The sequence below is a fragment of the Macrobrachium nipponense genome, chromosome 8, assembly GCF_015104395.2.
Source record: "Macrobrachium nipponense isolate FS-2020 chromosome 8, ASM1510439v2, whole genome shotgun sequence".
Lineage (NCBI taxonomy): Eukaryota > Metazoa > Arthropoda > Malacostraca > Decapoda > Palaemonidae > Macrobrachium > Macrobrachium nipponense.
The window spans coordinates 14,019,155-14,032,690 of NC_087203.1; the positions used below are offsets into that span (position 1 = coordinate 14,019,155).

General features: G+C 34.4%; 1 protein-coding gene across 2 annotated transcripts in view; it reads right to left on the bottom strand.

The window, feature by feature from the left end:
• Positions 1 to 551: 551 nt before the first annotated feature.
• The window catches only part of LOC135222618 (leukocyte receptor cluster member 8 homolog), a 93,296-nt gene continuing 80,311 nt past the window's right edge, over positions 552 to 13,536 (bottom strand). For both annotated transcript variants that reach the window (XM_064260723.1, XM_064260724.1), the window contains one exon: positions 552 to 3,094. In XM_064260723.1, the coding sequence (XP_064116793.1) occupies positions 2,926 to 3,094 (169 nt within the window). In that variant the 3' untranslated portion in view covers positions 552 to 2,925. The remainder of the gene's footprint in view (positions 3,095 to 13,536) is intronic.

The window sequence follows — 13,536 nt, forward strand, 5'->3', positions numbered from 1 at the left end:
AAGTCCAGTAAGCCCCCTATGGCTCCTAGGAGACACTAACAGACCCATGGATTAAAAGATAATGGTAGGCCTTTAAAACTCAAGAAAAGTGCATTTGGCAACAAGTGGACATCTAAATCGCCAAGAGGGAGCTGATAGGGTATAGTACTATACCTAATATTATTAAACAATGAAAGGTGTCTGCCACTGGCAAAAATGCCTATTGTCATCGTAACCTCAAGGAACTGGATTTTCTTATGAATTTTAATTATACGCTGACTGGAAAATTAAGACATTGTATTAGTATTACATAAGTTATGGTAATTAATGCTCCTTCCATTAAAAGAGTAAACAATTTCAAGCTAATTTTTTTTTTCCCAAAACTTTACTGATGTGGAAAAATAATACTGTAGTATATCATTGCATACCTGTAACTTGTATTGATGATTGCACTGCAGTTTGTGCAAGTTTTCTGAATTTTATCTGTGACCTATTAATGTGAAGTACTACCTACAGATAAAAATTAAATTTCATCCAAAATATACTTAGCAATTTACTGGGAAATTAAACACTTTAATATCGTTTTATTAATTTATTATGAAGGAAGTTTATATACAAGTCATATAATTTACGATGATACCATCACTCTTTGAGACACCACAAACATTGGTGAAAAGTAACAAATACTCTAATTTGAAGCCCACTTATCAAAAAATACTTTTGTAATAAGCTACAAACGTTCTCAGAAAGAAAAACCATTTACAAAAGATTAGATTTCTAAAATTACAGAAGGCTTCCTGTCTTGTTAAAACAGCCTTTCAAGTGCTAATTTTATTTTTTCAGTTCAAAATATATACACAATTGTCACATACACCTTGGCAGTTAACTGAAAGTCCTTGAATGATCTTGAAGGGGAATTTGGCAAATGTCTTTACGTAATACGGACAGTTAGCTGATTCCACAAACATTTTCTGTTTTTATGAATTAAGTCGTCTCTTAAATGCAACTTTGTCAAAAATGCTATTATACTCTGAAACACTGTCATCTTAAAACTCACAGCAGATACAGCATACGAAAGTTTGATCACAATACAAGCACTAAATACTAAGCAACTGGAATGACATAACAAAAATGAAGTAACTGCTGGAATACTGGAAATCAGCTTATGGTGGCTCTTATAATAAAACATCTGCTTGCAGGATCCATTACTTTGGAGAAGTGCCACTGTAAAACCTGACATGGATGATGCAGTCCTGGAACCATCTTGACTATGATGACTGGAACTTGTTGATTGTAGTAGAGTACACAGGAACTACAGTGGTTGTCTGCTAAAATACTTGTGAATGCTCCATCAATTCTGATGTATAGGAATTTACGAAATCCTAAGAGGCACAACACTTACCAATGAAAAACTGGTGGCATATGGACAGAAAAAATTCCTTGGGCTGAACTTCTTCCCTTCAAATGTGATTAGACTTTAGAAAGCATTAACTTGGAACTATGATCATCTACAAAACGCCGAACAATCACTTTGAAAACAGAATGGATCGGAAACTTTCAATGTCATTGTTGTGCAAACAAACGCCAAGATTATCCATGGCTAACTGACAACCCACCTGCTTAGACAAAGCCTGCAGCTTAATGGATGAATTACCCTTAATTCATGTGTCCATTATGTTACAGATGAACTAAGTTTTCCGTTGTAGGGGTAACCCCAATAAATTGATCTGTTGGAATATCACCATGTTGCCTCAAGTTCAATAATAATGATCCCCATCTAAACTTCTCACTGATATGCTTCAATAGACTTGGAATGAGTGACGTGAAATAAAAATCTGTGATAATGGAGGTGGCAGTGAACTTTATGAAAACGATGAAGTTTATGTCATATGAAATGTAAAATTCCAAACACCCATTTTAGTAAGTGCTTACAAAAAGTATAGATGACACAAGGTACGGTGAAGAACAGCATACCACAATCAACCACCAACTGCAATTCATGGTGCCGTGAAGATCCTGAGACGTCGTGTAGACCCTGTAACTTACTGATGATCCAGAGTCGTCGTGTAGATCCACAACTATGCAATCCTTGAGTTACCTGAGATTATAAACATCTCCCCAAAGGAGTGATTATCCTCTTTGGTAGCCCTGAGAATTTCGTTTTCTTCTGTCATGGCAGTCCAAAGATGATGATTTTCTTTGGTAGATCTAGATATCAAATTAGTTATGATGTATTCACTTGAAAATATGCTACTAAAAAACTCCATAACTTTGGAAGCACATACTCACTCCACATTCATACACACAAATGATCAAGAAGAATGTAGAAGTTTGTGCAAAGATTAAGATGAAAATCATTATATATATCACTTGAGGCTTACTGAGTGACATTGAATCCAACAGAATTCAGTGATTAAGACAAAAGTCTTAGATTTCCTGAAGACAGTTCATAAACCATCTGAACCACAGTCCAAAGTCACTGCACAGTGTCCGTTTCAATGCTTGAAACATCAGAACGACTCGACTCTTGCACAAAAATATTTTCAAAAATGTATGATACTAAAATCATAACCTCTCAAATACAGTCCAAACCACTCAAGGAGAAAAATGTACACTATAAATATACTATATATATATATATAAGTATGGTTCTAACTTAATAAGTCTATTGAGGCACCAGTGCCTACCTAACCTCATGGACATTTTAAAAACAGCAACTGGAAAGAACGAGGTCCTACTGAATACCTGTAACAGGCCATTTTCAAGTCCACAATCACATTGTGACAGAATAAGCAAGAGGACACTTTATCTTCCTTTATCCAAACGACCACACTAACCCACATTCTCCAATATTGTAGATCTGGTAGACTGGGCATGAAGCTTCAGAAATTTATGAGAAGCAAACAATGCTCATCTCTCTTGATGTCCATAAATCTTCCAAATAAGTTACTCTGGTGTAGGAACATCAACAACAGAAGTTTTACAGTCAATCTTGGTTTTTGAAGCATCTGTATAAGTCAAACCCAAGCCGCCTTCAAACTTTAACCAATCTTCATCTGCTCCCAAAGCCAACTCCGACCTAACAAAACTGACATCGATACTACCCGGCCGATAGCTAAAGAGAAACAAGAAGAAATAATTAGGAACTAGAAGTGATGCTCAGCTTCTTATTTAGCTTTTTGCAGATTAGAAAAGTGGTCTTCTCTAACTGCAAACACGACTCTGAAATTATATAACACTTTAATAAAGCAGTTTTCAAATCTTACAATTTTTTCACGTCATTATTGGTACCTTGAAATCATTACTCTAAAACAAAGATCTGACACAAAAACTGACTGAAATGATCCTCCTGCAAGTCATTGAAAAATAAGCAAAATATTCAAAGGGATACAAGCCTACATGTTATGGTAATTTAATAACTAGTTAAGGAAGTAGAGAATTTTGCAAGTTTTGGCTGACTGGATTTAATATGCTGGTCAAACATGCAATATTTGCTTTGAAAACAAAACTGGCAATAATAAAGTAAAAACCACTTCAAGGAAATTAAAGCAGCTTCCACTTCATAGCCACGTGAATTTTTTCCTACTGAATACTGATTTCATGAACATTTTACTTCTTGAATTGAAAGGTCCAAGCTAAACAATTCCATTTTATTAAATTCCATGCCATCTTGTTTGAATATAATTTATTAATTTTACCCTCCCCTAAATAGTCCAATTTGGCTATGGAGCCAGTAATGAAATGGCAGCCAAGTTCTTACTTTATCTTAACTTAAAATATTTACTTTTTTTAGAATTGAGGAAATTTTATTGTGAGACTAGTAGTAAGAAAAGTGAGCAAAATGACAAAGAAAAAAGTTGTTGCAACCTCAAAATTACTGTGCTGTCAATATGCAAACAAGTTGCTCTAGTTTCCAACCAACTTATGTTCCTGTAATAATCAATGCAGTCTGAACACCAAAATTGAGTAAAAAAATTTATCTTCTAAACTTCATTATATTATTCAATGACTTGCTTCAGTAAATAAAATTCACAAAATACAAACATCCACAATATGCTGCTAAAGTAGTCAATGACGTGTTTCAAATTAAAAGTTAATAAAGGAAAAATACTACGAGGATGAAGGGAAACAGGAAAGAAAAATGTACAAGAGAAGGAACAAAATTCAATTATTCATAATTAAGTGTCAATTTAAAACGACCTTAATCTAGATTCAGATGTACTCATTACCTAAGTCTTTTAGTTTTGGATGTGCCAATGCTACCATTTTACAATATAAAGAATTAAGTATTTATAGCTTTTAACCCTTCCGTAAATGACAAAATTACACTAAAGCCTATTACAATAACTTAGGAGTTTCTGAGGGTAGGTCAACATACAAAAATGGTTACATTTACACTGGCTACATTCAACAGCCATAAAATCAACTACAGTAGTACTGTAATGTTCAATTAGATTAACATGCCACAGTGTTGAAGGAAAGTGACTTCCATAGTTACTAAACATTTGATTTTCAAAAATTAACCTTCATGTGTACTAAAAACAAATCACTTGAAAGAATTTCCATTTTAAAAGAATGTAGAAAGATGACTCAAGAGATCTACCAAACCTTACAAAAGAAACTATCAAAAGACAAATCCCAATTTCCTCATTTTAGGGAAAAGTTTAACCTATTATGAGAAAATAATACAGAATACAGAGATGTAAATACCATACAGACTTAAGAAACCCAGATTCTGAACCTGCGTGTCTCAAAATATATTAAAAGCAAATGTGCTAGGTATTTTGAGACATTAACATAATCCCACTGAAGTACTCAATATTTATAGTTCTGTTCAGAATCACAATTAGTTTTAAATTGTTGTTTCTGTAATATTCAGCTATGGACTGTTGTGCACAGTTACCAAAAGGTATTAAATAATAATAAACATTTAAACACACAGTTCCCAAGGTTAACTGCATATACAAAATTATTATATGTGACAGATATGGGAACAAATCAACAGGGTTGCACATTCAACTTAATACGGTACATAAAAATTTACTAGTGCTTTATGTTTCAAGTTCATATCATAGGCAGCATATAGCAGCCATCAAGACTCTATGACAACCCAATGGTCCACTTCAGAATTATTGCAGTAATAAAATGCACGACCTGACAAACACCACAAATATCAAATATTCACGGAATGACCCATTAGGTCAAGCCTTCCATTTTACCATCCAGCTTCCTACAGTACTCAAGGAAACTCAACATTACCAATATTCAGTAGTACAAAATGTCATTCAGTTTCTGCAGACTAGAAAATCTTGAGAAATTCACAATAAAAAATTTTCTCGTTTAAATTTTCTTTTTAAATACTCTCATTAAACTTATCACTGCAAAATTAGGGTTTCCAAATGCAGTGGGATGAACACTACTAACAAAAGAAAGTGTCAGTAGTACTTGTACAAGGAGATTACTGCTTAATGTTTACCATATACATCACACTGTACACACTGCTGGTGCCAAATGCATTTTTCTGTTGTTCCCACAATTGTCATCTGAAACACTGCAACTCCTGTTTCATAATTATTATTACTTTATCAAGCAGTTAACTAGACCACTGAATCAAAATGCTTTATTCTCAAAAGATACCATTTTGATCAGGGAAAGCTGCCCTCCCCACACTTCTGCTTAATATCTTATATTCTATGGTCTAAGTAAATGATATGTGAACACTTATATATGTACATATGTTTTCTAGAACTCTTACATAACACTAGCCTAACCTTGCGCAAGAGTACAGGTGCTCCGTGAGATAAAATGGTCTCGTTTATGATACTTTCACTTATGATATCAATAGCAATACAGTAGTACCATATTCTGAATTTCACATTTCAATATTGGGTATTCAAACAACTGTTGCATTCCTCACTTCTAAGTCTTTCATGTGGTTGCTAGTGTATACAACCTCTATAGTTTGTTTGTATGGTGTTTTTACATTGCATGGAACCAGTGGTTATTCAGCAACACTATAGTGTTAGCTTTACTACTATTTTTTTATTCAATCCTGTCCCTATAGTTTTGAACCATCCAACATACCTACAAAGTACTTATCTCCATCTTCAGTTACTGGTGAGATGAGGAGAGAGGCATTTACTGTTGTAGAAAAACCCACGATAATCACCATGCATGAAGGTGGCAAACTCATAATGGGCACTGGATTTACAATCAAACATATGAACAATCTTGAAGGATAAGAAGTGCATTAGTGATCCTGTGCGTTGGTAAAATCCACTGCCATCAAAAAGACGAGAATGGCCATCACTGAGATGAAGAAATGTTGTTGTTGCATGGATGATGGACCAGATGCAGAAAAGCATGATGTTTAGCCTACTGATGATCTGTGCTAGGCAATAAAGGCTTTATGAAAAGCCCTTAAGGCATGTCCCAATAATCCTAAATAAACACAGCCGTTTACAGAAAGTCAATGGTAGTTCCAATGCTTTAAAAGGTTTAATCATTTTGCATTTTAATTTAATCATTTTGCATTTTAATTATTTAAAAACTCTTTAGGCCCAGTGTGCTTTCATCTGTGAATATTAAAGATAAGTACCCATTAAACCATTCTGTTTCAAACTCAAGTGAATTATTCAATAAATGTACATATATCACATGAGATTTTCAACATCTTGTTATAGAACAGACTGATTTGATGATTTTGCCTAACTGTTGGCTCATGTAATGTTCTAATTATGTTCAAGGTAGGCTAGTCTTGGGGTGTCTCAATGCATTTTCAATCTGTGATATTTTTTGCCTTTGTTTATTGGATTGTAACCCCATCACAACTAGGGAAGCATCTGTATTTCTATACTGAAGTACCATATACTTACAACACAAAAAAGCATGAACTGTTCGCTATCCAGGGAGAGAGAAAACCCTTCCCATGCAGGCAATTAGGGAGCATTGTAAAAGTAGAATACATAAAAAACTACGTCCACTGCATAACTATGTCCATTGGAACTTTTAATGTTGAAAGCAGGTAATAAAAAATTATATCTGGCACTAGCTAAACACCATTTGGAATATTAGTGCTCAACTGTTTCATTCAAGTGTCTTCTACAATATCACTAATGAGCTTTCTATTCTTTAAATAACATTTATTCATCTTAATTACAAAGAATTCTCAGTAAAATAAAAATGAAAAACAAATGTCAACTAATTTCCAACAATTCCAATACAGCACCAGTAACTATTTCTATCTGGTTCAGCATCAAAAACTTCAGTGGTTTTAAATAAGTTTTGATAGGTATAGTATTCAAAGTGCTGTAGTTATCAAAAGCACAGTTCACATTCAAAATGAATAAATGAATCCATATATAATTTCAAAACCTACATAATTTCTTACAAAGGAATCACAACTGATGATAACGTGAAAAAAGTTTGCCATAGTCACTATTATTGGCAAGTGAAACTTTCTTCATACTAAAATGCAACTGCTGCTAGGTATATCCCAAGTACTGTAGTTATCAAACGCAGAGTTCTCATTCAAAATAAATAAATGAATCCATACATAATTTCAATTCTTTTACCATTTACCAATATCCTCTAGGAAAATCTTAATGAGAAATCACAACTGACAATAATGTGAAAAAAGTTTGCCATAGTCACTATTATTGACATTAGAAACTTTTTTCATACTAAAATGTAACTGCTGCTAAACCAAACTATCTACAATCCTATCTCCTGCCAAATTACTATATACAGGCAGTCCCCGGGTTACAACGGTCTCGGCTTACGACGTTCCGAGGTTACGAAGCTTTTCAATTATATTCATCAGAAATTATTTCCAGGGTTATGATGCATGTTCCAGGGTTACGACGCATGTTCCAGAGTTACAACGCATGTTCCAGAGTTACGACGGCTACAAACACTGATCTGGCAGATGAAATATGACACCAAAAATGCGAATTAATCAATATTTTAAGGTTTTTTTGATGAAAAATGCAATAAGAATGCAGTTTACATAGTTTTTAATGCACCGAAAGCATTAAAAGTAAGGTTTTCTTAGGATTTTTCACGATGTTCCGGCTTACGACACGTCTCAAGAACGGAACCGACGTTGTAACCTGCGGACTGCCTGTAATAGCATTACCTGTTTATTCTAATACTACAGAATGCTTGGGATCAGTTAAAAATAAAAGCACTGTAAATGCATTCAACACAAGCACTGTAAATGCATTAGAATCCACTTTTTCAACATGAAACACAGCATGTAGGAAAGTTTGAGGATATCTGGCCCTTTCTTTCACAGATCAAACTTAAGTACCAAGAAAACACTAACCAATCAAACTGAACTTTTTACCACATAATTGCACTTTCTTCAATAAATACATATAAGGCTTAATTTCTGATTAATGAGATGTCATTTACAACAAACATTAGTTTTTTAAATATGTATATTATTAGCATATTAATGGTCCACAGTATAAGTGAACTTTCAAAATAACTAGCAACTTCACAAATGAGGAATACACAATGCAGTACAGTTCTCAACAGAAATGTCACCAGCAATTAACAAAAATATACTGCACTTGTAAAGTGGGAAGATTCCTATTACTTTTCTCCCGAGTTGTAGTTCCTCGTTGGACGAGTGGATTTCGCGCTCAGCTACTAATCCGGTGGTCTGAAATTTGATTCTCAGCTCGGCCAACGCTGAACCAGAGGAATTTACTTCTGGTGATAGAAATTAATTTCTCGATATAATGTGGTTCGAATCCCACAATAAGCTGTAGATCCTGTTGCTAAGGTTTCTAGCCACGTAAAAATATCTAGTCCTTTGGGCCAGCCCTAGGAGAGCTGTTCATCAGCTCAGTGGTCTGGTAAAACTAAGATATACTTTTTTTCTCCTGAGTTGTAGTTTTCACTGCTGATTTTTTCTGTGAGTTCATCTCGCATTTTTCTGTTACTGCTATGGTGGCCTTCCAATGAAACTGTACCTTCAACTGCACTGATGTACATTCTGAGCAATGCCTTTTGATGTAATTATTTTACTGCTTCCTCAATTTTCCCAAGTAAGCTGCTATAACAATGGAAAAACCAAAGCACACTTTACATAAAACAAAAGACTAAGCCCCTAATATTTAATTATTAATTACATTTATGAGATGCAGGTTATCCAACAATTTTAACAATGGTAGCATCAGTTTCCAAAACTAAAAGTACAAGGAGACATTGACTTCATAATTTTATATCATGTTCAATAACTGCATCAAAGGCTGAAAAGTAAAAATTATAGGTAAATATTTTCAAAAGATGGCTAAAAGAAACTCCAGAAACTACTGCATGTCAAATATAATTTGCCTAACATGCAGAAGAATCAAATCAGAATTTCTGAAAGCCTATAATGACTGCAATATTAGTTTCTCGCCAATTTCCCCTGACACCGCTGGCAAGGGCAAGCACAAGACAGCAAAACAATAGTGTAGTTTCAGTCAAATCCAGCCAGCCACTTAAGTTTGGCAAAAGTACAACGATGACAACCCAAACTTTGAGAAAGCAGTCAGAGTCAAGCAGTCATCGACTTACCCAGTCTCATTGTCACAGTCAGTTATGTATTTACAGTATTAAAATACTTGCACTTTTTGCTGAAGGCTTGTACAGATGTGTGAACAATAGCAGATTGTCAAAAGAAAAATGAAAGAAAATGTAACAGTAGCAGCCATGTTGCTAAGGAAGTGCTATACTCATAAATGGCAAAGGTAGCTTTTCTTCTAAGCTTTAAAATCTGCCATATATGATACTTCTCACATTTTACATAGCCGTAAATGTTCTTTCCTACATATTAGCTCTAGATGTAGAGTGAAAGCTTATAAATACTTTCTAGGTACAATCAAAGAGTCATGGACTACTGTATATGTAATATCCAGTGGTTAGTACCTATAGTATGCTCCTTTGGTTTGAAACCAGTGAAATTTCATTTACTTTACCATACTTGAGTCAATGGCAATCCCTGTGGTATATCTTCATACATCATACTAAATGACATTCCTAATCACAGGTGATTTAAATGAAGGCATGATTCCAAATAAGATTATTTTGGTTCTTTAGTATAGTCCCACCAAGTCAGAGTTCTGTAAACCAAAAATCATTATGCTGGGAAAACAGCCATGTGAACACTTAACAATGAACACATCATGCTGCTGTAAATACCATCATCACTTGTGTTATGATCATGAGAGCAGCAGATACACCACTAGTGTACAGTAGCTGCAATTTCATGTAGTTCTGCTTACCTCCATAGAATGATACGCTGCTGGCTCTCTAGATGCTGGTTTAACATACAAAGCTTCAAATCTTCGCTTACCTTTGACAGCAACTTAACAACAGCTCTTCGTTCAACATTTGGGTGGACGAGTTACCCAAGCAGTTTCTTTCTCGATCTTGAAGTTATTTCAATACTCTTGAAGGCCCAGCTAATACTTCCTCTTCCAGGAGTCTGATCATCTAGTAGTTTCTTGGCAATAAGGTGGTTGAAGTTCAGATGCTGTAGTATTATAATGAGGGTTTCTAGTAAAATGTTGTGCAAAACCTGCTTATTTTCATTTTGTAGATGATGGGGCTGGAGCATTCCAACTTCTTGGCTTCTCGAAACAAGGGAACACTGAGGTAAAGGCAAATGCCCAAGGGAATAATGGAAATCTGAAGTAACTGCAATGCTAATAAGGGTGCTGCTTTTCCTGAATCTGGGCTCCAAATAATTGTCAACAACTGAAGCCTGCAATGTTCATTTTGGTTTTTGATCAGCACAAAATCATTGTGCTCAATAATATTTAAATTTCTTGTTTTGCTTTGAAATTGATGACAAATATTTTGAAAATGTCTAGAAGTTAGAAATATCTAACAATACCTAGTGGCCTACTGTAAACAGTTCTGCAGAATTGTGGAAACTGTATAATATGGTGAGAAAACAGGCCATCTGTGAGCATTCATTATCCAGTGACTGAAGAACTTAAAAATTTCTTGACTCAACTTCACAAATTCAATGAATACGGCTGGATAACATGGTTCATTAGATGACTGCATTTTTCTCAAAAGGGAGCAATTCTATGCCAGGTATCAAAACAATCAACCTTTCACTGGTCAGGTTTGAATTCATTCTCACTGGTCAGGTTTGAATTCATTCAGACAAAAAAAAAATTAATAAATAAAATTCATGAGATGTCGTACAAAGGGAGGTCAACTATTAAAACTGCATACTGAGTACACTAAGACATACGATGATGAAGAGAGTTCTGGACAGATGTACCATACAATATTGTTCTGGTATGGTGTACAGTACAGTACTGTTAAACTGAAGTTCATTAACATGACAACCACTCTGAAGTACCTGATTGAATATCTCAAAATTATTGAGGGCCTTTTCTGAGCTTTCACCTAGTTTACAATAGCAGTGTACTGCCATGAAGGCCAATATTGCAAACCTGCTTAGTATAAAAATTAACAAAGGAAACTTGGTTACCCTCATTAACAAGACAATGTGAATGATGAAGATACACCAAATGCCCTAATACCTAAGATACCTAGACTTGGAAAAACAATTCACAGCTACCACACATTTGCAATGGAAGGGTCGGAGCATACTGAAATGCTTGTGGAATGTTTGCTGTATTTCACACCTGAGTGTGCTACGAAGCTTAGTTTCCAAGAAGCTGTGCCCACATTACACAGTGTTTACCACATTCAATCGAGCAACATTCACGATAAAACAAAGAAACCTGAAGTAAAATATGTCGCAAAAGACTGGAATAGAGGAAGGTGAAAGAAGGATAGATACACAAAAAAAACAAACAAAAAAAAACAAAAAAAAAAAATAGGCATTAACCTGACCATTTGAGACACTTCCACAACCAGGATTGACATAATATACCTGGTCACTACATGAAATTCTCATTTTACATGTAGGTCCATTCACACTGTATCAACAAAAAACTTTGGATACAATTTCCATCTCTCCACTGACTTCTGATTAAACACACAGGTATTCAAGAGCTAGTGCCTGGGATATGACTACTTAAAAGGTCTAGTTAATAATCTTGCCAGAGAAGCTTGTAACCAAATTGGTTAATTAATTGCAGTTTAAAGGAGAAAAAGAAAATGGTGACATTTGACTTGCTGAATGCTTCTTTAACTCTAATAATGTAAAACTTACCCATACTTCTCATGATTATAAGGTGCTGAATATGAAATCTCAGCAAGGAATAGCAACCATACTAATAAACACAGAAGTACTGGGTTACTTCGATATAATATTAATAGTAAAAAGATATTTCTTGCTAAATTCCTTCTTGGTGACAAAATTAAGCTAATTGTAATGGTATTCTTCTACAATTTAGTAATGGTGGAAAGCTATCCACCAAAACCCATTTCAGAGAAACCAACAACAGAACTACCATATTTCATGGAAGAATATTCTGCCAAAACAGTGTTGCAAGAATTAATGGCTTTCTGATATTCCAACTAGATAGAAACTTGCTTCCAGTTAAGAGTAATAAGTGTAGAAAAGTTGGTTTTCCTACCTTTAATAACACTAAACTGATACGTAATAAAAAAAAAAGGATATTGTGTATAGTTCTCAAGATGTACATTAACAAAATCTCATACACAACTACACACCATATGCAGTTACTAGAGAGAGAATAATAAATGATCTGTGCATGAACAAGAAAATAGTGAAAGAGCCAAAGCACTCTGAAAGTCTGGAGTACTAACCTGATCTAACAGCATTTAAGAAACTTAAAATCATATTCTAAGGTGCTATCTAACATCGCTTGGTGTAAATGAATCAAAAGTTGGGAACGATGTTACCTTCATACTAACTTTATATTTTTGTTGTTGCAAAATGTCAATCACTTGAAAGACAATAACAGGTCATTTTTCCTTTCCATAAACTCCTCTTATCTTTCCCTGTTAAGAGAACTTTTGTTCAATATAAAATCATAAAAAATAGATATTACCCTTTTTCAAGATAATTTGTTTACTCTTGAAAAAATTGTCTATCTTACAGCATTAAGAGTACTAACAAGGAACTCCACACAATAAAGGATATGAACACTTCAAGATTTCTAAATTGTATAAAGAATATTAAAATCAGGTCATAACATAACCACCAGGAAGGAGCTTTAGTGAAATCAAGGCCTTAGAAAACGTTGTACAACCTATGTACAGGTACTAATTACTAACCCAGTCTAGAACTCAAGAATTTTAGCCGACTGGTATAGTTAAAATAGCCAAAAATGGTAAACTGCTAATTATGGTACAACAGTGAAGGCCAGTTGCTAAAAACTAAAAAATATGATAGTGATGATAGTGCCTCTGTATGCCAACCTCACAGAAGATAAATCTTCCAAACACATTTCTCTATTTCCAATGACTAATATACGAAGGAAATGACTAGTCCAACTTTTCCAAACTTTCCACATTTTCATTAACATGCATCACAAAGTTCTGTGACTGAACCGTCATTTGTGACAACACTTTCTGGTTCTAAATGCAAGAGGTTAAGAATGTGTATAA